We start from the raw sequence: 27,741 nt of genomic DNA, 5'->3' as shown, positions 1-27,741 counted from the left end.
AAAAGGGCAAATTCATGGCCTGGAAAGATGAATAGTATCATGTGTTAAATAGCCCAGATTTGTCTTTTTTGCATAGCCCTCATTTCAATGTATTTTGAACTGAGTTGTGCCTACATGTATATCTATATTTTTTCAGAATTTTTTTGAAATGTAGAAATATGAATTTCAATGAAATTACAAATTTGAATTTAGAGGCCTCACTGGACGCCGAGCTCAAAAGGGATTTCCGGTTCTTCAGTTCATGTTTTATATGACACAACTTGTACCTACTACCGAAGCGAAGCAAGCAAGACAAGTGCCACCAGCCCATCACAGTCAACCGTGACACTGACGCCCGGCCCCGCCGTCAGCCGAATCCCATCCGCTCCGAAGACCCAACCACCCCCATCCAGTCGGCGTCACGACTCACGCCGGCCTCCGCGCTACACTACACCGTCCCCCGATGAGAGCCGCGGCCACATCCACAGCCTTCTCCCTCCTCTCGCCCTCCCGCCTCCGGACCTCCGCTCCCACCACCAGCAGCCTCCCCTACCGCCGTCGACCCCGTATCGCCGCGATGGCCGCCGCCGCCTCCTCCTTCCGCCCGGAGGCCGCGCGCTCGCCCCCCGCCGTCGAGCCCCCGGCCCCGCCGCTCTCCAAGGTCACCCTCCCTTCCCGGTTCGAGCTGATCGCTTTGGTTTTGTGTCGGGTCGGGGTTTGATCTGAAGAGGGTTTGGGTTCTGTGGGCGCAGTTCAAGGTGGCGCTGTGCCAGCTGTCGGTGACGGCGGACAAGGCTCGCAACATCGCGCGCGCCCGCGCGGCCATCGAGTCCGCTGCGGCCGACGGCGCCAAGCTCGTGCTCCTCCCGGTGAGTGCCTACGAACGAAGCCCTGTTATTACCAGCTCTGTCAGTACCAATTTCCTCTCGGATGACAGGGCCGTTGAGGATTGACTGTTGATTGTATAGAGTGATCGCGTCGTGATTCCGCGGGAATTTATGGGTAGAAGCATATTACCGTAGCATCGTTACCTTGACTGACTGGTGATTGTATAAGATTCAAGCGTGAGTATATGCACCGAGGGGGGGAGGATCATAGCACTGAATCATATCATGTGCATGTTTACTTCTGATATGTCAATAAAAGCAGTGAAATCTGTTCCCCTTCTTAACACAATGAAAGCAGCGAAAACTGTATTTCGGCAAAAAATTAGCTGTGATATTGAGGGGGTAAGACTAGGTTCCTATAATCCCTCCCCAGACCCCACCTTGTGTGGGAGCTTCTATGCACTGGGTCTGTCCTTTTGAAGGGGAGCCTTGGCGCAGCGGTAAAGCTGCTGCCTTGTGACCATGAGGTCATGGGTTCAAGTCCTGGAAACAGCCTCTTACAGAAATGTAGGGAAAGGCTGCGTACTATAGACCCAAAGTGGTCGGACCCTTCCCTGGACCCTGCGCAAGCGGGAGCTACATGCACTTGCCCTTTTTTTTTATTGAGATGTACTCTAAAAGTTACTCCCTCCGTCCCATAATGTAGTGTCAAAAAACGTCTTATATTATGGGACGGAGGGAGTAGATTGTACTAGAATACAGGCCCACTATGCCACGTGTTACAGTTTTCTAGTCCGACAGTTCCGGAGTTACTAACTACCAACATTGTGGTATTGACTATTGAGGCCCGGGCACTTGGCATCCGTTTGGCCATGAGCCAGATTGTAAATTTGTGGTATAATGCCGTTATTTTCTTTTTCCAATTGTCAAAAGATAATACAACATTATAATAGGTTTTGGCACCACTCACTTCTGTATAGCTTGCCCAATACTTGCCTTTTTTCTCAGCCTATTATAAGTTAATTAGGACAAGTTTCACTAACTTCGTAAATACAGTTTGGTACTTCGGTTTCTCATTTTTCTTCTCAAACAGGCTTTGACTTTTGAACCATGATATCATTTCCAACAAGTTTCACTAACTTCGTAAATATAGTTTGGCACTTCGGTTTGTCATTTTTCTTCTCAAACAGGCTTTGACTTTTGAACCATGATATCATTTCCACATCTTGTGTTGCATGATTTAACATGCATTCACTAGGCTGGATCTGATTTTGCTTTGATAATTTAGTCCACTTTCTCTTATCAGATCATTTGGTACGAAATTCACTTTTGCTTTTTTATTACCTTTCACCTATTGCAGTTTCGTGTTTTTATGTGTGTAGGAGATATGGAATGGTCCATATTCAAATGAAAGCTTTCCAGAGTATGCTGAGGACATTGAGGCTGGTGGCGATGCAGCTCCTTCATTTTCAATGATGTCTGATGTTGCTCGCAGCTTGCAAATTACTCTTGTTGGTGGATCCATATCAGAACGTTCTGGTAACAGCTTGTACAATACATGCTGCGTCTTTGGTTCAGATGGCAAGCTTAAGGGTAAACATAGAAAGGTATGTATGGAAACTTATTTCCGTTAAGTAGTTTGTTTATATAATAAGAGGGCAGGCCTGGCGCAGTGGTGAAGTCCTCCCCACTTGTGCCAAGAGGTCCTGGGTTCGAACCAGCCTCTCTGCATTGCACTTTGCAGGGGTAAGACTAGGTTCCTATAATCCCTCCCCAGACCCCACCTTGTGTGGGAGCTTCTATGCACTGGGTCTGTCCTTTTAGTTTGTTTATATAATAACTGAAGAGTGAAAGACACATAAATTGAGTATGTCATAGTGACAGACAACAACGCCCACCGGATGAACTATGTTTGAAGAACCACTGTTTTTAAATACTATTACTGACATGTTCAGAACGTCTAGTACATCAATCATGATGTTTCCATGTAGTACTGTGATTCTCTTCTGACGAATGTAAAACATAATGTTCTCACGAAGTCACAAGCGAAGCACATATTTTATAAATTTACTCATTTCCGCAAGCTAATTAGTGAACTTACCTTATTCACAACATTTGATTAGTTAACTTACGCCTTGTGGCATTTTGTTTCTTCCACACTAAACAATATTATTCCTAAGGTGGTTCCTTCTTGGTTTTTTATGTCACAGCAATGAAACTTTTCATGAATGCAGGTCCATCTTTTTGACATTGATATTCCAGGAAAGATTACATTCCAGGAATCAAAAACCCTTACCGCTGGGCAGGATCTTACTGTTGTTGACACAGGTTTGTCTTATTACTCTGCTGTAATAAACCACACTATGATTAGGTAGCTCTCAAACCACAAGATCTTCGACGCATCCCTAACTTTTTGTCTGGGTCATATAAATTAAGGTTTACAAACAGAGCATGTTTATGATTGATGTTGATATTTTTAAAGCCATACCTTTCCATATGGACTTCCCATGTTTCTTGGCTTTAAGAATCTCCTTCGGATATGTTATTTAAGCTTTCAGTACTCATTGTCCGTTCAGTTCTGCATCCTAGATTTCTTCTGCAATTTGTTGTAGCTAGTTGAATTCGGTCATCTTTGTTCTGCTTTATTTTCTTGATACAGCACAACTAATTTATTTTGTTGCATATAAAATCTAATATAGTGTCAATTGTTTTCAGATGTAGGCCGAATTGGTATAGGCATTTGCTATGACATTCGTTTCCAGGAATTGGCAATGTTGTATGCTGCAAGAGGTCTAAATTTCTCGCATCCTATTTTTAATGTACACATGATTTATCTGTTTGTAATGTTTTTTGGTGTTATAATCACAAAATACTTCTAGGATTGCTTTAATGCTAACCACTTCATTTGATTCGTAGCAGCTGCTAACTTACTATGTATGTGCATAATGGATCACATTATTTGGTCTCAGAAACTCATAGCAAAATATAATTTGGCCGGTATTTACTTGTACTATGGGCCTGGTTGGTTAAGGGTCTGCTGGTAGGAGGATCTTTCTCCAGTCTTTTTGCCTGGTGAAAAGGGAGGTAGACTAGATAATTTTTTTATTTTTTCTTTCTTAATCAATAATAGATACAATCCCTGAATTCCATGCTTATATAGATGAATGTTTTGACAACGAAGAACCTGTCTAAGAAAGGAATCTTAAAACTATGCAACTAGCATGACTGACTATCAAGGTTTATGAGATATAAGTACTTTGTTTGCCTTTCTAGTTAAAGTCTGGTGGAAATATCTTTGGTCCAAAAGTTACGAGTTCATGTCATGGATGCAGCTCAATAGATAACCTTTCGACTAAAATGAGTTGAGAGTTGCTACTATTAACTGTATGTACTTTTCACACGCTGCAGTAGTCGTGTTGCTTGACACTGGGACCGAGCCCATAATAGCTTGCAACCTCTAGATTTTTAGTCGCTAATGACATAATACGTGCAACTTCACTGTTGATCATACAAAATATAATAATGCTCTCTCGTTGACTGCAGGTGCTCATTTGCTATGCTATCCTGGTGCTTTCAACATGACTACTGGGCCATTGCACTGGGAGTTGCTTCAACGGGCAAGGTATGTATCTTCTGAAATCTGAATCATTTGAACCTAGAGATGAAATGCAACAGATACATAATGAGGTTGAATATCTTGTACTTCTATTGATGATAAGATACTTCTAATAGATCTAGTCAAAAGATCAACGCTCGTATCAAAATTTCTCTAGGAGTACTATCTGAAGCATCTTTCCTATTTATATCGCATTACATCTTCTCTGCTTCTGTTCTGAATATATCTTTATGATGCCAGGGCTGCTGACAACCAGGTATGAGGAACACTGCTGTGCTGCCCTCCATTTTTCTGTACAGAAACTCATCATTTCTGCTTCCAGCTTTTCGCTTTCAAGTAGTAACAGTCATCATTCTTTCAGCTTTTTGTGGCAACCTGTGCTCCAGCTCGAGATACTAGTTCAAGCTATGTTGCTTGGGGACATTCCACTCTTGTTGGACCGGTGAGTTGATTACTGATTTTAAGATGCCAGTTCTTCGGTAGTTTGCCAGGAGCCTCCTGATCTTTTGTGCTCCGGAGTCCAGACCTGGAAGTTAAACTCAGCACTAATGCAAGGAATACTATGTTGCTGCTGTAGTGACTTGGCCTTGAGCCATGCCATTTCATATGCCCAGCACTCTGAAAACTCTTATTTCAGTGATGGTATGCGCTTAACTGTTGGCATTTTATTTTCCAGTTTGGTGAGGTGATCGCCACAACTGAGCATGACGAATCAACTATAATAGCTGAGATTGATTATTCATTGATTGAGCAGAGGAGGTAGGCAGAATGATTGAATCTTAGGCTTTTTCATGGTGGTGTTTATTCTCAGCTTGATCTAATCGCCTGACCAACATCTTTTTGTTCAGGCAATTTCTTCCTCTGCGACATCAACGACGTGGAGATCTTTACCAGTTGGTAGATGTCCAGGGATCGGGTTCCAAGTAGACTGTCTGAATTGCTCGGGTAGGCATGATCCATGAAGCAAGAATCGCTGATTGAGAAGGCAGGCTCATATGCTTTGATTCGTGAGATGCATGTGGCACGTCTTCATCTGTAATTTGCACTCCTGGCACATAATGTGTGAAAAGGGGACAAAACCAATAAGAGAGACATGTAATATGTACAATTGTCTGAGTTGCGAAATAATCAAACCCCTTGGCGGGAACAAAAATCGAAAACTGTACTCAACGTCTCCACCTCCTCTACCGTTTGGCAGCCTGCCGTTCTACCACTGACATGTGGGCCTGTTGGAAACCTGGCCCACATGTCAGTGGCCCGACGTCACCTAGCGCACGGCAGAGGAGCCGTGTCCCTCGACCTGCTGGGTTACTTCTCTTATGGTTGGAGATGAAGCAAACATGATTACTTCTTCCTATCTCATTTTTAGCCTTGTATAAATAATGCAGGGTTACGTTACGTGAGTGGAGTGAGTTGAAGAACATGGAAGGCACAGAGATGGCTGTCCTGGATCAGATGTACCCCATGTTTTCGGCTTATTTTTGGGCCTTACGTCCGTGGCAGCTATAAATGAGTAGTGTGGCAGGCCAGGCCAGCCTGTGTGCACTGTGGTAACCATAAATGATCAAGCATGAAGGAGCTGCCCCCTGCGTCCTGGCCACGCTGCAGCCTGCTCGAACAGGAACATGGCTTCTGAAGACAGTACCACTGCCGGTGCAGGCGCCAGGCGCCAGGCGGGCAGGCGATGAAACACTGAGACAGCAGAGGAGGCATGGCGAGCTCATCATGAGCCGAAGAAGGCCGGCCAGCATTTCGGGTCCGGAGATGTGAGCCCATTTATGCGCCCATCACGCCTTCCTTCCGTTAATTAAAAGCGAGTTCCCCTCAATTTCTTTTTTTAAAAAAAAGCGAGTTCGCTTCGCCGGGTTTCAACTTTCAAATCCGCTTCTCTTCAATGCATCGCTACCACTGTGCATACACCTGCTGCTGCAGCGCGTCGATCGAAGAAAAAGTGTAAGATGAGATCGATGCATGGCCCGGCGTGGACCCAAGGAGACGATCGAGCTCCCCAGATGCACCAGTGGTTCGTCACCGCCACTGGCCCTGCTTGGTGCTTGCGGTTGTTAATCGAGTATTGCTGAATTTTGGTGGTTTCAGGTGTGATTCTCGTTTGAGCCACGGCGATGCCAAGCCCAGCCGAAACAACGCCCAAAACTATCACCATCGCACAGCCCGGTCGACCCACCACTGCCTGAATGGCTGGCTGCCCCGTGTTCACTGCGGCATCTTCGCCGGCACGTCGGTCGCGTGGGAGGCTGCGCCGCCTGCTTCTTTTACTGCTCCATGGCTGGGCTGGCCGGCCCCTACCACCGCTGTCTCGCTCCGTGCGATCGGCCTCCTGCTGCAGGTAGCGGCAGGGCAGGCCCGATGGTGTAGCATGATGTGATGCACCTTCAGTTCCCCATCAATGCATCACAAGGATCGCACGTACGTGCGTGCGCCAAGACATTCATTGCCCCCTTTGTTTCAGCATTTCCAGCCACACGCCTTCAGTGAGGAAACGTTTCCGTCGACTACAAGGTGTCTACAGTGACTTCGTAAAATATCAAGATGATATGCCGGTTTAATCTTTCAGAGGTGCTCGCAAGGGTAGGACACATGTGTGCGTTCATACAAGTGAGTGTATGCATATATATAAGCGCTTTACGGCCGTACTGTGTTCAAGAAAAAAAAACATTCATCCCCCCTTTGTTTGCGAGTTAAAAAATGGATAGTGCTAGGCACCCGTCGACAGGCGCCAGCTCCCGATAGATCGCACCCGCAGTGTCATTGCACGGCACCCCTGCACGCATGGGAATATGCACTCATTTTTCAAAAAATTGCATTTGAACTTTTAAGCAGGTTTTAAATGTCAAAAAACTCAAAAGAAAATTTCACGCATATACATGTCCGCAAATGTGTGTGCGCGGCTTAAAGTTTTGTGAAATACATATGTCTCTTTGGTCTGTCTTCACAAAAAAGACAAATTTCAGTGATTCTAAGTAGCGTTTCATGACATAATTTTTTGCCTTTTTTCCACATGCCATAAAATGTTATTTTTCCTCGAAACTTTATGCACGTATATAGAACATGGACCATACCCATGCAACCTTCTTCAGGTTTTTTTTAGCGTTTAGAAATGTGTTTTTTGAAATGGGTTCGTCTGTACCTAGATTTATTCATGCACTTCCCCCACGATCTCCCCATTTCCTCACCATGCTTTCTTTCTCAAGTGCGCTCGCAGGTTGTGCTGCTGGTTATTGTTATCTGTAGACTGTTGAAGCTTCTTTTGCTTGCTGGTTGTAGCTTTCCCCATCGACGGACGCAACTTCCGCCATCTCCGACCCAACAAAAAATCTCATCGGTCGCAGAAAAAAACTTGATTTCGGCAAAAAAAAATCATCGTCGCCTATCGAAGCAAAAAAGAGGTAATAGCACCGCAGACCAAGAACTTGTTCTAGATATGATGGGTTTAGTCCTACAACTTGCAAAAGTGAACTGATCACTCCTGCAACTTGCAATGGATGTCAAGTAGCCACTCACATGCAGCCAAGTGGCGGCGGCGTGGCGGAGACCGTCAGCTCTCTGCCTTTTGCAGATACCCCCCTACCACTTGTTTTAATCAACCGGCACTACACTCCACCTTAGTTAATTTCTGTGTTGGATCCGTTTGTCCTACTCCCTTCTTAGTTAATCGAATTGTACAAGTTTTAGGACTAAACCATCACATCTAGAACAAGTTCTAACACCTGCGGTGCTATTACCTCTAGCAAAAAATCTCACCGAGAAAATCCGCTAGTTCCAACAAACATTTCCACGTGAAACCTCACGCGTCACCCGTTTCAGACCTCTCGACCCAACTCATCCAATAGAAAATCATTTCATGTTTGAACATGCAGCATCGACAGATGCATCAACACAGTTGAACTTGCTACAGTTCAACGCTATATCTGTTAGTTTTTTTGTTCTAAATTTGTGACTTGAATTTTAGATCCCAATTTGTGCATGCCATTGCTACACGCTACGCCCCCCCTAGTCGAGGCCGCCAATCTGAAAACTGTCAGAAACCTGTGCTGGTGGATCTGCACGATTCATGCATGCATGCGGCGGCGGTGCAGCCATTGAACGCGCGTAGAGTAGTACGTACCTGCACCTGCACGGCTGCACCTGCATGCATGGCCCGTGATTCCTGTTGGCCAAAAGCGCGCGCACGTCGCAGTTTTTGAACATGGCCCGTACCTCCACGCTCGATTCGGGCGGATCGCTCGCAATCACTGCGGCAGCAGTAGACGTACGTGCAGCATTCACGCGGCACTGTCAAGGACTCTAGCAAATTACTACTATTTATAATACGGGTGCGTAGCAGTTGTACACTGTTCGCGCACATACTCCATTGCTGACGCCACGAACCAAAGTCGATGAAACGGGCACTACGTACGTACGTACCAGGAGTTCGTGCGTGCGTGCGTGCGTACCCGCGTAGCACTCGAGTTGCATGTAGTCGAGTCGCACGTGGGGGCGAGGAGGGAGGCGATCGCGCGTGGCAGGCAGGGTGGCAGAGGCCGCCACGATGGGCCATCATCCCGAGACGAGACGAGGCAAAGCCCTCCTCCATCCTTCAAAGCTGCAGAAAAGGCAAAGGAAAAACATTCTCACCCATCCAATCCATTCCAGCCGGAAAAGAAAAGAAAAGTTACTGAGTACTGGTAGCCCGTGCCGCAAGAATACCCACGCCACGAGCACGAGGCTTTTCTTTTGAGGCGGCCAAGCCGGCATGCATGGATGGTCGTATTGCACACTACACGCGGCAAAGCGGCGGCCCCACCTGTCATCCTGAGCCCGGAGCGCGTCGCTTTCCCCTTTTGTTTCTCGGCTCCCGCGTCGCGGTCGCGCAGCTTCCAACAATAAAAGCCGGGCTGGACCGGACCGGACCGGACCGGGCCTGACCGCACCGGCCGTGATGGATGGTGGGAGCAGCACGATCGAATCCGATCCGATCCGATCCGATCGGGCCGATCCCACCACCGGCCGCACGAGACGCGAGCTTTGGCGCGCGCGAGCCCCCAAGCTGAGCTTTCGCTCTCGTGGGTGCGTGCAGCGGCGCTCCTTTTGATCGGTCGGAGCGAAAGCTGCGGCGATCGATCGATCAAGCTTCCGGCTCACCACTCGCGTCGCACTGTACTGCACACGATTCCCCTGCGTGCATGCGTGGCTGGGCCCTGTGCGCGTACTCCTGTGGCGGAGTATGGACGTCTCTGTCTGGTCCGTCCGTGCATCGGGATCGGTGCCCCGCCGGCCCGCCATGCAAGTTCTGCCGTCTTTTGATCGTCGACGACCGGCGGGATCGCCATGGCTTTCTTCTTCGGTGCACGCTCTTTTTTTCACCTCTCCGATTCAAGAGAGATAACAGTTAGAATTCGTTGCTGCTTGTTACCGACTTACCGGACGCACGCGCGGCCCGCGCAAATGATTCATCACTGCTCCTTTTCCAAATGTTCTTTACAAGTTCATTTTCCTCTCGATACGTTTGCTCGGCGTGCGCCGATCTTTGACAAGAAGTCGAAAACAGTGTGCGGCGGCTGGTGTAAATGTCAAACCCAGCATGTCCCGCGCTCACACTCATAGCGCGCACGCTCTCGTCTCGTGGGCCTGCATGCATGTGAACAGTGAGCACGCACGCACGCACGTCCGTGGAGACATAAACGGCAGTACTGTCCATGTGAAGATTTAAGTCTCTACGGACTACGGTCCATGCACAGATCTTTGCCTCCACATGCTTTCAAAACTTGCTGCCCACCACGTTCGTAGCTAGTGTTCCCGCGCGCTGCATGCGTGCAGCAAAACGACGCGGGAAAATAATTGCCCGTCCAATCACTGTTCACTCGCTACATGCGTGCATTTTGTCAAACTCACAAAAGTCAGGTTTCGTTTCAGACATTTGACAGCCCCTAGGTCAAGCAGCTTTAGGAAACTACTTAGGATGACAGGTGGGGCCGACGGTTTGCCACGTGTAGTGTGCGATCCGGCCTCAGGATGTACAGGTCGTCTGTGTGTTCATTATGATTGTATCCCTCGATGCTACATTATGAATCGATAAAAAGCAGTCTTTATCAGAAAAAAAAGTGTCTTAGGTGTTGTAGGTTTGTATGTCTATGCATTTCTAGCTTAGATGCCACTACCTCCGTCCAGGCTTATTGGTTTTCTTTATATTTTATGTCAAATTTTGATCATATATTTAACTAATAAAATGTTAATGTATATCATAGAAAATTATACCGTTGGATTTGTATTTGAATATAGTTTTCATGCATATGTTTTGCCTCCACATATGTTCAAAACTTAACGGTGACCACGTTAGTGTTCCGGCGCGCTGCATGCGTGCAACAAAACGACGCGGGAAAATAGTTGCCCATCCGATCACTGTTCACTCACTACATGCGTGCATTTTGTCAAACTCACAAAAGTCAGCTTTCTTTTGAGAAATTTGAGAGCCCCTAGGTCAAGCAGCTTTAAGACACTACAGTGATTTTGATCCATTATCCTTTTCGATCGAGGCTAGTGGATTTCAGGACAGAGCAGGCACATCGGAGTTAGTTGCAAAATTTTGCAGATAAATTATACAATTGTCTTAGGTGTTCTAGGTTTGTATCTCTATGCATTTCTAGCTTAGATGATGCCACCCACCTCACGCCGCCCCACCACATAACGATAACAAAACTCAAAAGAATGAGCTAGCTAGTATTAGGTTTATGCTAGAGGAGCAATATGTTAGCCTTCTACTTTTGAGCAAACATGCATCCTTTTCCCCCATCAACAACAAGTTATTAAGCTTGAGCTACTGGACAGTGTTATCATAGGACTGATTAATTAACCAGTAATCATGCATGATTAGTGGCTGGAGAAGCTAAAAAGCAAGGGTCAACTCCTGATGGGCAAGTAAAACCTCGATCTTTAGTTAATTTATTATCACGTCGTCACCTTTAAGCACTCCTAAAACTCCTACTGGTATGTTCTTTCTTAGTTCCAAGTGCCCAAAAATTTCTTTTTCTTAATTACCATCTCCTGGCGTACTCCAGTACCTCACATCACATTATTAGGGTCTAGATCAGGCCTAAGCTTCTTTTGAGATATAGTCTACTGGTAAAATACAGTGATAGCTAGCCTTTGTGTAGGGGCCCGAGTTGCTTTGCTCAACAGCTCTCAAGATCTTTGTCCCCCTATGTGTTGTAGCCTGCTGACAGGCCCTGCATGTAGCTGCGGGAGTCTGCCCGTTTTGAGAGAGAGACTAGATAGATGACGCCGTACGTACGCTTCAGGAGATTAATACTAGAGTAGAATGTGTGTGCATGCAGTGCAGTGCAGACTTTTATCTTTTCTGGATGCTTAATTACCGGCCTACAATGATGCTGTGGTCCATAGGCCAATAATAGCCCACACATTGGTTTAGACGAATCCTACTCCTAATCAACTTTGCCGGCCGGAGCTAGGTATCCATGTGTCCAAGCACATGGTTTTGGGTTTGGATCGATCAACAGTTTCTTTGTGCTCAGTCTGAATTAAGTCTACAGTTACGAACCAATCTATGGTTGGATGTTTAGATCAAAATGAATTAAGCCTACAGTTCCACACATCGACCGAACAACACGTATGTTCATCGGGTTGCATCATGTTCCAACGAATTCCTATACGCAGGTTTTGTGTTGAGAAAGTAATTTAATCGGCAGCTAAACCGTCAGCCAAGTGGCCGAAATGAGGTTTGGAGCTATCGCCATCATTGATCTTTGATCAATTTGAACGGCCGGGTCTTTAGCTAGCTACTTCTTCTCATAATATAAGAACATTTTTCTTATATTATGGGACGGAGAGAGTGTAATGGAATGGTTCATCGTCCGCATCATCATCGGAAAGGTACGCACAGGACATGGCCACTACTCTCTCTCTTTTTTTTTTTGCATGGACGGCCACTACAATTTGAATGGTTGGCCGAAAATATATCAGCCAGCGTGGGTTATTTTGTACGCCATGCGTGCATCCTGCGTGTAGATCATTGGCTCTACCTGATCTATCGGTGGTCCTCCGATGGGCGTCGTAATCTGAGTGATTAGGCGCGTACAATTCGTGAGTATCCAAAGATACATGGGCCAGCAGCACACATAATTTGGGTCTCGTGGTCCAGAAGGCATTTCAATCCTTTCACATACGCATCTGAAATGATTTCGTCCGCGCCATATCCATCCGGGATCCGGCTACTGGCTGCGGTTTTGTCATCCTTTCCGGCTGCACGCAAAGTCCTGCAGCCACTAGTCCTAAGGTACTAGTACTGTATTGGACATGGTATATTTCCTTGTTTGGAGAAACTTAATTACAACCAATGCTGCATGCCCATGCACTGTCTCTGTCCAACTCGCCCTTGAAAAAGAAAAGCAAAGAAAAGAAAGATTGAAGCTCCCATGTAGTAAAGCCCAATACAGTCTCTCCCTCAAAAAAAAAAGCCCAATACAGTCTCAATACAGTAAGTTTAAGAAGGAAAATCAGTATAGTCCACGTACTACGGGACGGTATTTTTATTTTATTGCTTAGTGGCAAGTCGAGCACGGCCATGCTCCGAAAGTATGGGAATCAAGTTGATGGAACAAGCAGCAAGACTAAATTAACACTCGTTGAGGTCGGCTCGCAGTTGAGATCATCGCAAGAGAGGCTTTAAACCCTCCTCTCTTTTTGACTGACGGCACTCACAAGCCGGGGCAGAAAAGGGTGAAAGGAACTCGGCCAAAGAGGAAGAAAAACACCAGAATAATAGAGCATTTCGCCTTTTCCGCGGTCGAGATTAGCTCATATCAGTGGCAGGATAGAAAGTGAGATTTGGCGCATAATTCTATCGGATGATTGCTCGCGGCTACACCACGCATGGACCATGGAGGGAGTGATCCAGATGAGAGGATCAGCTGGCGAGGGGCCCGGGCGGAAGAGGATTTGGTCGCACTTAAGCCAGCTGGTGGATCACATCGCATCGCATCACGTCAATCTACTCTTTCATTTTACCCGTGCCGTAAATCTTGGTTTTTGGAGGGAGCAGCGGCAGCAGTGTCATCGATCCTCTGCTGATTTCTTCCTTAATGGCGCCCACTGCGTTTCGTGCCGATTCTTTCTACCACCAGCGAACAGTGGCCGGTTAATGTGTTGCTCCTGATTTACAGTGCGCGGATATTGCGTGACACGGATCTACAGTGCGCGGTACATGGGGATCCCTGTACGTGCACGCCGGTCGTACAGACATAAAGAGGTCGCACGATCGGCCCAACGTAGCAAGGACGGCGCAATCAATCAGCGGCGGCAGGCACGCTTTCGAAAACGCCGGCGTCTCAAAGAGGAAGAAAAACCCGGGAAACAGGGCCGGAGTCCACAAGCTGCTAACCATCGTGGCTCTCTTCTTTGGAGCCGTCGGTGATTTTGCGTCGACGGGTTTGATGACCAGCCTCGATCGATCGGCCTAGCTCCTAGCACATACAACACGCCGAAGTTTCTTGCTTCTGCAACAATCCACGGACGACGGGCCTGGCCGGCCATAATTAGCAAGATTCAGACCGTACGACGGGCCAGGATTGCGGCCCTGTTTCCCGGATTCGCTGATCCGCGCCCCCGAATTAGTAGGAGTGCGTGACCGGCCAAGCAGACGTGTCATGCTTGGACCGATCGATCTGACTCATCATCATCTGGGATTACTGAAGTAGAGTAACTGGAGTGTGCTGGAGCTGACGTGTGTGGTGGCGGCCTCGCGCGCTGGAGGGAGGGAAAGGAAGAGGAATGATTCCGCAGGGATATGATGCCGGTAATGATTAGAAGGAGCTCGCATGTTAGCGGGCCGGCAGCAGACAAAGCGTGTGCATCCCCGTCAAATCCATCGCTCGCCGTCGCCGTCGCCGTCTCCGCCCACCACCGCCTCCCGGCTTTCAACCCCCGTCCTCATTTCTCTTGTACCCCCTCGTCTCTCTTTACATGCTGTTGCGTCCTCTTCATGTCACCCTGGCCGAGCAACTTGTACCACTCCGCACTTGTACAATGCACACGGCGGCGCGCTCGCCGCCGATGAGATGGGTGCGCCGTCAAGTTTCCCGCCGGTTGTTCTTGATCAAAAATACTAAATTCCTGAACGTTCGGATTTTAAGGATGACAATCCGAATGTTTTTTTTACGGCAACTTTAGTTCACGTGAGGTTGGCAGACATGGCAATTTTCACCAAGGATGAACACTAGGAACAACATTTTACTGATTGATTTCCTGCGGCTAGAAATTACAGTACATCTGACTGACTGAGTACACTCCACACCCCCGAAACGAAGAAAATCTCAGAGACAACACCAAAGGTTAAAAGAGAGAGCACGTAATAAAACGCCTACTCAAACCTCCCATCTAGAGTAGCTAACTAATTTTGCATTTTACAGTAACCCCCGCCGTTTTACAGTCGCCCACCGGCCCCGCGCGCGATCCCGTCGAGCAAACATCAGGCGACTCTGGCGCTCCGGCCGTGCCCGCACGCGTGGCCAATGCCGGGGTTCAGCACCACCCTGGTCGTCTCGTACACCGGCAGCTCGTCCCGATACCCTGCGCCCGGCGGCACGGCGGCGGCGGCCAAGTTCTCGAGCTCGAACAGGTCCGAGCTGGCGTCGCTGCTCTCGTCCTCGTCGTCCTCCTCGTCGCTCTCCATCTCCATGCGCCGGAGCAGCATCTGCTCCACCGGCACCCTCCGGCGGTCCGCCCCGGGCACCGTCGCCGGCGCCTCGCGGTCGCTGTCCACGAACCGCACGGTGCGGTTGGCGTGCCCGCGCGTGGACGGCGTCTTGCTCAGGCAGGACCGCGAGTAGGACGACGCCGAGGAGCAGGCGTACTCCGCCGCCGCCGCCGTGCGGGCCGAGGGCGGCGTCTGCGGCGCGGCGCGCTTGCCGGCGAAGATGGTGTTGAGGAAGCCCGCGAGGCGCGCGCCGGGGGAGGCCGGCTTGCGGAGGTCCCTGAGCTTGGCGCGGATGGAGGCCCCCGCCGGCTGCTTCTTGGCCTTCTTCTCCGGCGCGGGCGCGGGCGGCCCGCCGGGCACGGCGGTGCGGATGGGGCGCAGGCGGCGGTGGCTGGACGACTCGGCCTCGGACGAGGAGAAGCCGCCGTAGCTGGAGCACTCGGAGGAGCTGGACGTGGTGGCGTGCGGCCCGGGCGCCGGCGCGCGCGCCCGGTAGCTCCCGGCCAGCGACGGCCTGTAGTAGTAGCTGTAGTGCAGGGCCTCCTCCTGCTCCTGCTGCTGCTTCTTCTTGGTAGCCGCCGCAGTCACCGCGTCCCCAGCGGGGTGGCCCGGCTCGTCCTCCATGGACCTGTATATCGCGTCCAGCAGCGACGACGAGAAGGACGGCTGGTCGGCGTGGCGCCTCGCCCGCGCCGCCGCCGCCGCCGACGCCCCCTTGTCCCCGCGCCTCTCCATTCCACCAGCAACGCGCAGGCGCTCCAACACACGGACACAGCGACACCACCAAAGCTCCAACACACGGACACAGCGACACCACCAAAGCTCAAAAGCAGGAGCTCCCAGCCCAACAATGCGCTGGTCTAGGGCGGAAAGTGGCGCGAGGCAGAGGAACCCCGTGCACGGCGAGACGGTTCCTCACCGGAAGCGAGCTCGTGAGGCGAAGGGTGGTGGCGGAAAGGAGGAGATGGTGTGGAAAGGCTGGAGGAAAGAAGGGTGAGGGGGGAAGGGATCGGTGGGAAGATATAGGCGGCCCGGGAGGAAGAAGGGGAGATGGGGGTGACGTGGCAACGGGCAGAGGAGGCCACTACTCCAGCTTGAGTTGGTTCTGGGCGTGCGGCGGGCCCACTCCACCCTCTCTTTTTTTTGAAGTAGCCCACTCCACCCTCCTCGCTCACACTCTATCTATCTATCTGTCGCTCACTCCGCTACTATGTCACCTTTTGGCACGTCCCGGCTTCTCTTCTATTCAACCCATGGTCGACTCTAGCAACATGCTCTGCTTACTGCTTACTGTAATTTTTGCTGCTAATGAACGCATTACCTCGTGCACATCTCTCTTCTCCACGGACGTAGTATTAAAACGGCATGCGCGTGGCGAACGGTGCGCGCCGCATCTAACCACCCTAGCTACGCGCGCTCTGTGTCGCCGACTGAAAACATTAAAGGCTGATCGTAATGGTAGTATCATAATTAGTATCATGCATGCCAACTAGGCAATTTTAATGAGGTGTCATAACATCGGAAGCTCTCATAACATTAAATGGAAAAAAAGATGATGGAGTATCATATTATAATACCGTATCATAATAAATGCTATGGTACTTTGTGTGATGCATGATAATAAATAGAGTACTACATGATACTAATATATAATACTATGCATTAGCAGGTAATATCATACACTAGTATCATATGCATGATAGTACTATATGATACTCACCATAGTATTAAAAAAACAGGAGGCCCCGTGCTCGCAGCGTCTCCGCTGCGGAAAGCGCGCCCGGCTCCGTCCGTTGCCATATACTCTATCTGTACGTGGAACCGCGCCTTTCTTAATCTTAATCGAGCGCTCAGCGGTGAACAGCGCACAGCACTGCACCGTGCTGCATAGTGAATAAAGGGGGCGTGGTGAGCTGCAAAGCATGAGATTCCCGTCCTTGATTAATCCGGCTGCCTACGGTAATCAAGGTTTAATTAGTAGCGGGTGGCAGCACGCGGGGTGGTACAGGGGGCAGTAGTACGTTTTTCCGGCTTGTTTATTGCTGCCCGGGACCATTAAGTACCAGGGTTGGAAGAGGGCGTTTGTTCATCTTGACGGTGGCCGGGGAATGTTTTTGGGCGCATGTTTTTGTTTCTCTTCGTTTTCATTGTCACTGGGGTTGTTTTCATGGTGTAACTCGCTTTTTGTTCGTGTGGCTTTGCGGTGCGCCCGGGATCCTTGTTTAGATGCGGTGCGCCCGGGATCCTTTGCTGTGCGGATTGCTGCGGGGTGATGGCAACCCCGGACATGGTCACGAGTGGCTGAGCGTGATTGGATGGGACGCGGGGGCGAAGCACCGCCACCCACGATAATTAGTATTGTAAGACCTCGATCCGTGTCTTTAATCGCGGGGGAATGGCAGCGCGCCACGCAGTACAGCCCAGGCTCCCCATTCAAACCCATGAAAATGTACAAAATTTGCCCTTATCTAAAACTTCAACATGAAATGGCCCCAATCTAAAAATATTTCATGAAATGACCCCTTTTGCATGATGCCCGGGGCTAGAACGCCATGCTACATGCCACAACCATGACACTCTAGCCCGGGGCGTCATACTCTAGCATGGCGCCCTAGCTTCGGGCCATTTCGTGAAATATTTCAAGATTGGAGTCATTTTGTGTTGAAGTTTCAGATAAGGGCCAGTTTTATTCATTTTTCACACCGATAAATACGTGCTAGAGCCTTGGGAACAGTTTTTTGTGTCGGAAGATGGTCGCCGCTGCACACCGATGTTTCGTTATATGAACTTTTGAGACCCCGACGGTTTCCACGGAGACTTGGTGGATAGGATGGAAACCTGGCCAAAATTTCCATCCTCGACGCCCGCCTGCGGACGACGGGTCGGACACGAGAGCGACGCAAATGGACTGCACGGGGCGGCTGCCTCCGGCCCGGAGCCGTCCTTCCCTTTCGGCCGCAGACACTCCAGCCCCTCGCAGCATGTGTGCGCGCACCAGACCGCCTCAAATGCGTGTCGCGCCAGCGGCACCGAGGGAGGGGCGCCCATGCGAGTCGAGTCGGTGCGTGCGCCCGTGGCCGAGAAGCGGGCAGAGGCGGCAGGGTTGGATGCCGAGAGCAGCGGCTGCCGTCGGTTAACACGACAGGCCCGGGGGCTGACAGGGATGCTGCTCACCCCCTGCCTGCCCGCTTCGACGGCCGTCTCGATCTCGATCGGAAACGATGGGCACGGCTAGCCTGGTTGGACGGCCACCCGAACGCATGCATTAGGTTGGCTTTCACCTTTGCTGATCGAGGTGATCGGTGCCGGCCTTGATGTGCTGCTGGATTGATCGCCATGGGTGACGGGGCGAGTGACAGCCGGTCTGCCGTCTCGGCGCACGTAGACGTAGGGACGGTACGATGTACGTACACGCGGCACCATCGCGCTTCTCTTTTCTTTTCTTTTCTTGGGCGTGTGAGTGCGGAGATTGGTGCGATTGGACGTGTGGCTGGGGTCCGATCGGTCGTGCGAAGAGGCGTGGGAGCAGATCGAGCACGCACTTGTACGTGCGTCCGTAGGGTGGCTGGCTGCGTGTCTGTCGGCTCTGCATTGGTGAATGGCGAAGGCCTGGTTGCGCTTGGTTGCATTCGGAGACAGCGGCGGTCGGCCATGCCCTGCTCTTGGGCCTGGCTAAAAACCTGCTGCTGCTCTCTTGTTCCATTCCATCTGCACGAGCGCGCGCCTTTCCATGCCGTGACTCGGCTCTGCTCCTTTGTTTTACATCACGGAAGGAAGGAAGGAGGACCGGAACTCATCAGCAGGTGATCAGGACTCCAGGAGGCTTTGTTTGCTTGTGAATGTGCACGGCCTCCACCTCCGGCCTGGGAGTGGGATCAGCAACTAGCTCTTGCGGTTGCATGGACATGATCGAGGAGCTGGGATCAGGCTCCACCTCCGGCCGTCGATCGGATGCAGTGACCAGCCTGCAGCTACAGCTTCGCAAGCCGACGAACAGAAGTCCGTCTCGGAGTAACAAGGCCGGCCAACAGTGGGCAACCTATGCGCAACAGAAGAGCACGGAATGGGGTCCTCGACGTAGGGCGATGCTCCTCATGAGTACCCCGTAGGGTAGCGGCCGTTTCGTCGTCCCAAAGCGAAAAAGCGGCGGCAGGCAGGCAGGGTGTGCTGGGACGTCACGCTCTGCCCCGCGCGCCGGCGCCAGGCCCAAGGAAACCGTCGTCCGTCCGTCCGTCCATCGGAGCGACGGGCGGATCGCGCGGTCGAAAGCCGGGGCCGGCAGGCTGCGCTTTCCTTTCCCCGCTCGAGCGTACAAGGCCGCGGCAGGCGCATCAGAGGCGCAGATCTCTCCGTCTGCACAGCCGAGCAGCACAGCAGCGCCCGACTCGACACTGCCTTGTGCCTGCCCGGCACCTTCCGTCGCACGGGCGCGTTCCAGCCATGCGCAGCGCAGATCGTGTCGCCTCGTTTCGCCTTTTCTCTTTCTCCTTTAGCTGATCTTGCTGGGCTCTCTCTCTCTCTCTCTCTCTCTCTCTCTCTCTCTCTCTCTCTCTCGTGATCCCGGGCAGCACCGTCCGTGCACTTGCGGCGTGGTGACTACGAGCGAGCGTGTGTGCATCGCTGGCGGGATTGGAAAGCTTGGAGAAATGGAAGACGCACGCCCACATGGGGTTAGCTTTAGCTAGCTTGAGGGAATTTTTAAGTGTCCCTGTCGCCACATGAATGAGCTGATCCGGTAATCATACACGGCGGGGTCGGCTTTTGTTTAGCTTAGCTGCTTAGGGCTCCTCTCTTTCGAGGCCCTGGCTAGGGTGGGTGGTCCATGGCCATGGGAGGTCGGTCGGTCGGTCGGTTTGTCCTTGTTCTGCTCGGTTGCTGCATTATTTTTTGTGTTGGTAGTAGTAAATCCTAAGAACATCTCCAACAGGCGCCGAACGCGGCGCGCGCAAAAAACATTTTTAGCGCGCGTTCATCGCCTGGTTTGGCGCGGCGTGCAGCGAGCGCTCCAGCAGCCGCGCTAAAATACAGCGCGCGCGGTCGCTCCAGCAGCGCGCAAAAAATACAGCATGCGCTTATTCTATAAACTAGAAATGTAGGCATTGAAAGCATAAAAACTAGATAGATTACATAGATTTTAAACGATACAAAGGTATTTTACATCAAAAACATAGATTACATAATAATAAAAATGACAAACGATAAAAAACGAGATAGATTGCATAAAAAAATACTCTAAGAGGGTGTTTGGACACTCTCTAGTCATGTGACTAGTAGTAGTCAGACTAAAAATTTTTAGTCAGGCCATGTTTGGAAGGTGACTACTACTAATCAGCATTAAATGTCTCAGTATTAAATTCTTCTCTTTCCCTTCCATTTATCTCTCTTCTCTCCCTTGTGCCCGCAACAGGATGGGCCCGCCAATTAATTAGAGGAGAGACTTTAGTCACTTTTAGTTGGGGGTGGGGTGACTAGGGACTACACTAGTTTTAGTCACTCATTAGTCAGGGGTGTTTGGAGGTTTACTGACTAAAAGTGACTATTACTAGTCTCTAGTCACTAGTGATCCAAACACCCTTTAAGTCACTATCATCCTCAGCGGTGTCGTCCGAGGTATCTAGCCAGATGTCCAGCCACCGATTATCATCCGGCGTGAAGAACGACTACCTGCCTGCTGCAACGAGATCGGACTGCGCATTCGCCAATGCCTTCCGCCGACGCCTGTCCAACCGCTCCTCGCGGCGCCTTGCCCAGTAAACCTACTCGTAGGCAACGTCCTCCGGGTGGCGCCGGCGCCACTCCGCCATGACCCGCTCGTCCTCCTGGGCGATGAGAGGCGGTGCTGCCGCTCGGCGTGCTCCGCATGGTCTTGCGCCGTGTTCAGACGAGACGGCGGGGCGACGTCGAGCGCCTGCTGGAGCATGTACACATCTTGAAAATTCATCTGGCTGCGCGGCCGGCCTAGGCGCCACGCCGCCGCGTCGTACGCGCGGGCGGCCTCGTGCGCCGTCCCGTAGGTGCTGAGGCCGAGCCGGAGATCGTCGAAGCGTATCTCTGAGTAGTAGCCGCCGTTGGGGCGCAGGCGGACGCCGCGGTAGCCGGACGCTCCTCGGCGGCGCGGCAGCATGGCGGCGCGTCGGTGGCGGGGCACTGGAGCAGTGGAGGCGCGTCGGTGGCGGGGCGCTGGAGCGGCGCGTGGTAGAGAGGAAGAGGAAGAGGAGAAGAGGAGGCGTGAAGCGGTGCGCAAAAAATGGCGCGCGAGCTGGCGCCTTTTCAAGCACGCAAACTGTTCCCGCGCACGCGAGTTTTCCGTCGCCGCTGGAGCGCGGCGCGGCCTTGGAGATGCTTTAAGCTAGCCAAAACCAACTGCATGCTTGCAATGTGGAGTAGCATGCATGCCATGCAAAGCCCTTGGTTTGATCTCATCTTCTTGGGACGGGGAAAGTCGGTAAAAAATTCTTTGGCTGTTACAATGGGATTTGCACGAACGCCATGCACATTTCCACAGTTTCCAACTATGATTGGGAGTGCATGATTGGAAGTGACAACTGACAGCTGACAGGGAAAATCTCAGCCTGCCAATGCAATCGAATGACCTCCACACAAAAAAGCACGAGTAATTCCCATGGCCGAGTCCTTCCTTCGGCAGAATTACAGAAAAGAGAGGGCCAAACCGACGCAGCTATCTCTTTCAGAGCGCACCACGTCGCATCCCATGACAACGTATGTGCGCGTGAGTTGCACCTCAGCCGGACGTTTTCCCCCTACCTTTCGCCGGAGGTCAATGCCCATGCCCTGATCGAACTTGACGCGACTCCTGCGCGCCGTTTCCATTTCCTCCTACGCAGAAACAACCGAGCCGATGGATCGATCCAACTTCTCCTTCTTCCTCCACCAGCGAGAAAAAAGCAAGCGTGCATTGCTCACCGCAGTAGCGAGCCACCTGAATTTATGTCATGTCTGCAGACACGACCGTATATAGATCAGATAGATTCCGGTGCACGTCCACTTCGACCGGCCGGCCGGCCATATCGATCGCCGGATATGCACTGCCCTGCGCGGAATGGACGCCTGGTCGACGGCAGCAGGTATTACTGCGGTAGTGCGGTGGGCGGCTAGCAAGATAGGTGGTCGATTTGATCCGCCAATCTGTTGTCTGCTACTGTACTGTTTTCTTGCTCCGGCGATCGACGCCTCTGTTCTTATCCTGCACGCCCTCGTTGGAGATACGCCTGATCTCTACCTTGTCTCCATGATTCGACACGCCTGTGATCACCGCTGCGATGATTGTCGCCGAGAATTATTTCCCCCGAGCCTGGATCGTTCTTTGCTGGGTTTCTTTATCCGAGATATGAGTGCTTGATGTGAGTTAGCATGCAGTACTTGCGGAATAATCTTAATCTGGCGGGCGGGTCACTTGCTGTTGGACCATCCTGTGAAATGATCTACACCATACATGATGCATGCACTGTCTGACCGATTTCTGCCCGAGTCATTTTCAACCAGCGTGCTACAGTGAAAGGGGATAGAGCTTAGCAATCGATTGCTTCGGAAAAAGGTCAGTGGCTGGTGGATTAACAAAGCTGTCGCTTCCGTGGTAATCTGAGCTTAGGAGCCACGCAGAGTAAAAGCGGGTCATGATTTGTGTGTGAGACCGTCGGAGATGGTCCCTGCGCTGCACACGATCAGACCAGACTGACAAGACAGTTTCAGTTAGCTGTAAAAGAACGTGATCAGCATAAATAAAAGACAGTTCCACGGACACAAGCAGCCCATTTGGCCCCCAAGGGTTCATGTGGATTGCATGCATGTGCCGTGAATTTCTCACCAAGTATCATACGCATCTTGGCGGTGTGTCGCACTGTGCCGAAGTGAGTGCTAGCTGCTGCACACACAGTCCGTGAAGTTAGTCACTCTGCCTCTCTGAACCCATGGCAGGGTGCAGCACTTAAGTGCATGCGCTGCAAATGGTTTTCGGCGGGAAACTTACGAGGACAGTTCGAACGATTTTTGCAATATCGCACACTGAATTTTGGGCCTCGAATTTCAATCATCAATCAGCTTGCTGCTGCCTTGGCCCCATGCGACGGAGCCGAGAAGATAGATTCCTTCCATTCCATAAACTGCCTCGTGAGGAGGAGAAGCGCGAGCGGGTACAGGGTTTCGAGATCAGAGAAAGCGAAAAGAGGAGCGAGCTAAAGGGGGGCGAGAGGGACGGGCGCGGAGCAGACAAGAGGTACTCCATTGCGAAGGGAGGTGGATCATGGCCATGAATGCCTACGCGACGGGCAGAGCTCGCTAGGGGTCGAGGCAGCGGGTGGTGATCCCGAGACCGGGGACACGGCGCATCATGAAAACGCCGAGGCCGGCCGGCAAAGCGAGCGCCGAGCGGGGGCGACATGAGAAGTGTTAGACTGTATATATATACACGTAGTCTCTGTATAAATATTGTAATATTGTATTGTACCTCTTGATACCTCTATATAATGAGATAGCCACACCTTATTTAGGGTGTCGAGCAGTTTCTCAAAATACTTTGTTTTACATGATATCAGTTTAGGTTATGATGTCTTCCGCTGCTCCTGCCGCAGCCACCGTCGCGCCGACCTCCGTCGCCGCCGCCCGGGTCACCGATCGGATCTAATCCGTACGGCGCATCCCTGGGTGACCTAGCCTCGACCGCGGCTGAGGTTGATGCGCTGCTGTCCTATGGCGCCGCTGCACCACCATCGTATGGCGCCACCTCCTCGATGCCCTACGGCGTCGCCCGCGCCCTTGCCCTACAGCTCTCACCCGTACGGTGCCTCCCTGGTGGCCCCTAGTGCCTCGCCGCTGTCGACGCCTTCGTGGCAGGCGTATGGTGCGCCGCCTCCTCACCAACCCTATGTGGCGCCCCCGCGCCACCCCTACGGGCCGCCGCCGTCGCAGCCGTCCTACTCATCGCCGCCCCTGCAACCCTACGCGCCCTACTCAGCGCCACATGGGGGTGTGGCCTCCTATCCAGGGGGCGCGGTTGCCTCGCTGCAGCCGTCCTACGGGGCTGCGGAGACTTCCCAACAGCAGCCTTCCGGGGCCGCGGTCGTCTCGCCCTATGGGGCTCATGCTGCGCCGAACTACGGCACCCCCGCCGCTGGCCCTCCCGGGTTCTACGCACCGTATTCGGTACCTGCTGCTCATGCCGATCAGGCCGCCGGGCCGTCGCCTTTTCACTTTTCGCATCTGCTACCGGTGAAGCTTGCGCCGGATAATTACTTGTCCTGGCGCGCTCAGGTGTTGCCTCTTCTGCGGAGCCGCTACTTGGAGGGATATGTTGACGGGTCAATCCCGTGCCCGCCCCCTCATCACCCGGCGTACCATACTTGGGTGGCCCAGGATCAGGCCATCCTCTCCGCCATCCAGTCTTCGCTGACTCCGAGCGTCTCGTCGCTGGTCATCTTTGTCGCTACGTCTAGGGAGGCGTGGGCGGCACTTCACACTAGCTTTGCCTCTCAGTCTCAGGCGCGTGCTCATTCCATATGTTGGGGAACGTTGCAGAAAACAAAAAAATTTCTACGGTTTCACCAAGATCCATCTATGAGTTCATCTCGCAACGAGTGATCGGATTGCATCTACATACCTTTGTAGATCACGCGCGAAAGCGTTCAAAGAACGGGGATGAGGAAGTCGTACTCGACGTGATCCAAATCATCGGAGATCCTAGCGCCGAACGGACGACACCTCCGCGTTCAACACACGTACGGTCAGCGTGACGTCTCCTCCTTCTTGATCCAGCAAGGGGGAAGGAGAGGTTGATGAAGATCCAGCAGCACGACGGCGTGGTGGTGGATGCAGGAGGTCACCGCAGCAGGGCTTCGCCGTTACACTGCAAGAGGGAGAGGTGTAGCAGGGGAGAGGGAGGCGCCAAGACTCAAGGGTGTGGCTGCCCCCTCCCTCCCCCCTTTATATAGGCCCCATAGGGGGTGCGCCGGCCCTAGGAGATGGGATCTCCTAGGGAGGGGGGGGGACGGTGGCCAAGGGGTGGAGTGCCCCCCAAGCCAGGTGGGGCGCCCCCCCATCCTAGGGTTCCCAACCCTAGGCACATGGGGTGGGCCAAGGGGGGCGCACCAGCCCACTATGGGCTGGTTCCCCTCCCCACTTTGGCCCATGGGGCCCTCCGAGATGGGTGGCCCCACCCGGTGGACCCCTGGAACCCTTCCGGTGGTCCCGGTACAATACCGGTGACCCCCGAAACTCTCCCAATGGCCGAAACTTCACTTCCTATATATAATTTTTCACCTCCGGATCATTCCGGAACTCCTCGTGACGTCCAGGATCTCATCCGGGACTCCGAACAACTTTCGGGTTACTGCATATTCATATCTCTACAACCCTAGCGTCACCGAACCTTAAGTGTGTAGACCCTGCGGGTTCGGGAGACATGTAGACATGACCGAGACGACTCTCCGGTCAATAACCAACAGCGGGATCTGGATACCCATGTTGGCTCCCACATGCTCCTCGATGATCTCATCGGATGAACCACGATGTCGAGGATTCAAGCAACCCCTTATACAATTCCCTTTGTCAATCGGTATGTTACTTGCCCGAGATTCGATCGTCGGTATCCCAATACCTCGTTCAATCTCGTTACCGGCAAGTCACTTTACTCATACCGTAATGCATGATCCCGTGACCAGACACTTGGTCACTTTGAGATCATTATGATGATGCATTACCGAGTGGGCCCAGAGATACCTCTCCGTCATACGGAGTGACAAATCCCAGTCTTGATCCATATCAACCCAACAGACACTTTCGGAGATACCCGTAGTATACCTTTATAGTCACCCAGTTATGTTGTGACGTTTGGTACACCCAGAGCACTCCTACGGTATCCGGGAGTTACACGATCTCATGGTCTAAGGAAAAGATACTTGACATTGGAAAAACTCTAGCAAACGAACTATACGATCTTGTACTATGTTTAGGATTGGGTCTTGTCCATCACATCATTCTCCTAATGATGTGATCCCGTTATCAATGACATCCCCATGTCCATAGCCAGGAAACCATGACTATCTGTTGATCAACGAGCTAGTCAACTAGAGGCTCACTAGGGACACATTGTGGTCTATGTATTCACACATGTATTACGATTTTCGGATAATACAATTATAGCATGAATAATAGACAGTTATCATGAACAAGGAAATATAATAATCATTTTATTATTGCCTCTAGGGCATATTTCCAACAGTCTCCCACATGCACTAGAGTCAATCATCTAGTTACATTGTGATGAATCGAACACCCATGGAATTCTGGTGTTGATCATGTTTTGCTCTAGGGAGAGGTTTAGTCAACGGATCTGCTACATTCAGGTCCGTATGTACTTTACAAATCTCTATTTCTCCATTTTGAACACTTTCACGAATGGAGTTGAAGCGACGCTTGATATGCCTAGTCTTCCTGTGAAACCTGGGCTCCTTGGCAAGGGCAATGGCTCCAGTGTTGTCACAGAAGAGAGTCATCGGGCCCGACGCATTGGGTATGACTCCTAGGTCGGTAATGAACTCCTTCACCCAGACTGCTTCGTGTGCTGCCTCCGAGGCTGCCATGTACTCCGCTTCACATGTAGATCCTGCCACAACGCTTTGCTTGCAACTGCACCAGCTTACTGCCCCGCCATTCAAAATATACACGTATCCGGTTTGTGACTTAGAGTCATCCAGATCTGTGTCGAAGCTAGCATCGACGTAACCCTTTACGACGAGCTCTTCGTCACCTACATAAACGAGAAACATTTCCTTAGTCCTTTTCAGGTACTTCAGGATATTCTTGACCGTTGTCCAGTGTTCCTTGCCGGGATTACTTTGGTATCTACCTACCAAACTTACGGCAAGGTTTACATCAGGTCTGGTACACAGCATGGCATACATAATAGACCCTATGGCTGAGGCATAGGGGATGACACTCATCTCTTCTATATCTTCTGCCATGGTCGGACATTGAGCTGAGCTCAATTTCATACCTTGCAACACAGGCAAGAACCCCTTCTTAGACTGATCCATATTGAACTTCTTCAATATCTTATCAAGGTATGTGCTTTGCGAAAGACCTATGAGGCATCTTGATCTATCTCTATAGATCTCGATGCCTAATATATAAGCAGCTTCTCCAAGGTCCTTCATTGAAAAACTCTTATTCAAGTAGGCCTTAATGCTGTCCAAAAGTTCTATATCATTTCCCATCAAAAGTATGTCATCTACATATAATATGAGAAATGCTACAGAGCTCCCACTCACTTTCTTGTAAACGCAGGCTTCTCCATAAGTCTGCATAAACCCAAACACTTTGATCATCTCATCAAAGCGAATGTTCCAACTCCGAGATGCTTGCACCAACCCATAAATGGAATGCTGGAGCTTGCATACCTTGTTAGCATTCTTAGGGTCGACAAAACCTTCCGTCTGCATCATATACAGTTCTTCCTCAAGATAACCGTTAAGGAATGCCGTTTTGACGTCCATTTGCCATATCTCATAATCATAGTATGCGGCAATTGCTAACATGATTCGGACGGACTTCAGCTTTGCTACGGGAGAGAAAGTCTCATCGTAGTCAACCCCTTGAAC

At 51.1% G+C, this 27,741-nt stretch overlaps 2 protein-coding genes across 2 annotated transcripts; one reads left to right on the top strand and one right to left on the bottom strand.

The window, feature by feature from the left end:
* Window positions 1-331: 331 nt before the first annotated feature.
* On the top strand, window positions 332-5,592 carry LOC123084736 (omega-amidase, chloroplastic). Its single transcript, XM_044506231.1, has 10 exons — window positions 332-640; window positions 732-848; window positions 2,189-2,413; window positions 3,041-3,134; window positions 3,522-3,596; window positions 4,350-4,428; window positions 4,663-4,678; window positions 4,784-4,864; window positions 5,099-5,181; window positions 5,271-5,592. The coding sequence occupies exons 1-10, from the start codon at window positions 443-445 to the stop codon at window positions 5,347-5,349; spliced, it is 1,047 nt and encodes a 348-aa protein (XP_044362166.1). The 5' UTR covers window positions 332-442; the 3' UTR covers window positions 5,350-5,592.
* A 9,052-nt stretch (window positions 5,593-14,644) lies between these two features.
* LOC123084734 (protein BIG GRAIN 1-like) lies at window positions 14,645-16,141 on the bottom strand. Its single transcript, XM_044506230.1, has one exon. The coding sequence runs from the start codon at window positions 15,863-15,865 to the stop codon at window positions 14,903-14,905; it is 963 nt and encodes a 320-aa protein (XP_044362165.1). The 5' UTR covers window positions 15,866-16,141; the 3' UTR covers window positions 14,645-14,902.
* Between the last annotated feature and the right edge of the window lie 11,600 nt (window positions 16,142-27,741).

The sequence above is a fragment of the Triticum aestivum genome, chromosome 4A (genome assembly GCF_018294505.1).
Source record: "Triticum aestivum cultivar Chinese Spring chromosome 4A, IWGSC CS RefSeq v2.1, whole genome shotgun sequence".
NCBI lineage: Eukaryota > Viridiplantae > Streptophyta > Magnoliopsida > Poales > Poaceae > Triticum > Triticum aestivum.
The sequence above is the reverse complement of the archived record's forward strand: the minus strand, read 5'-3'. Positions and strand labels throughout refer to the sequence as shown.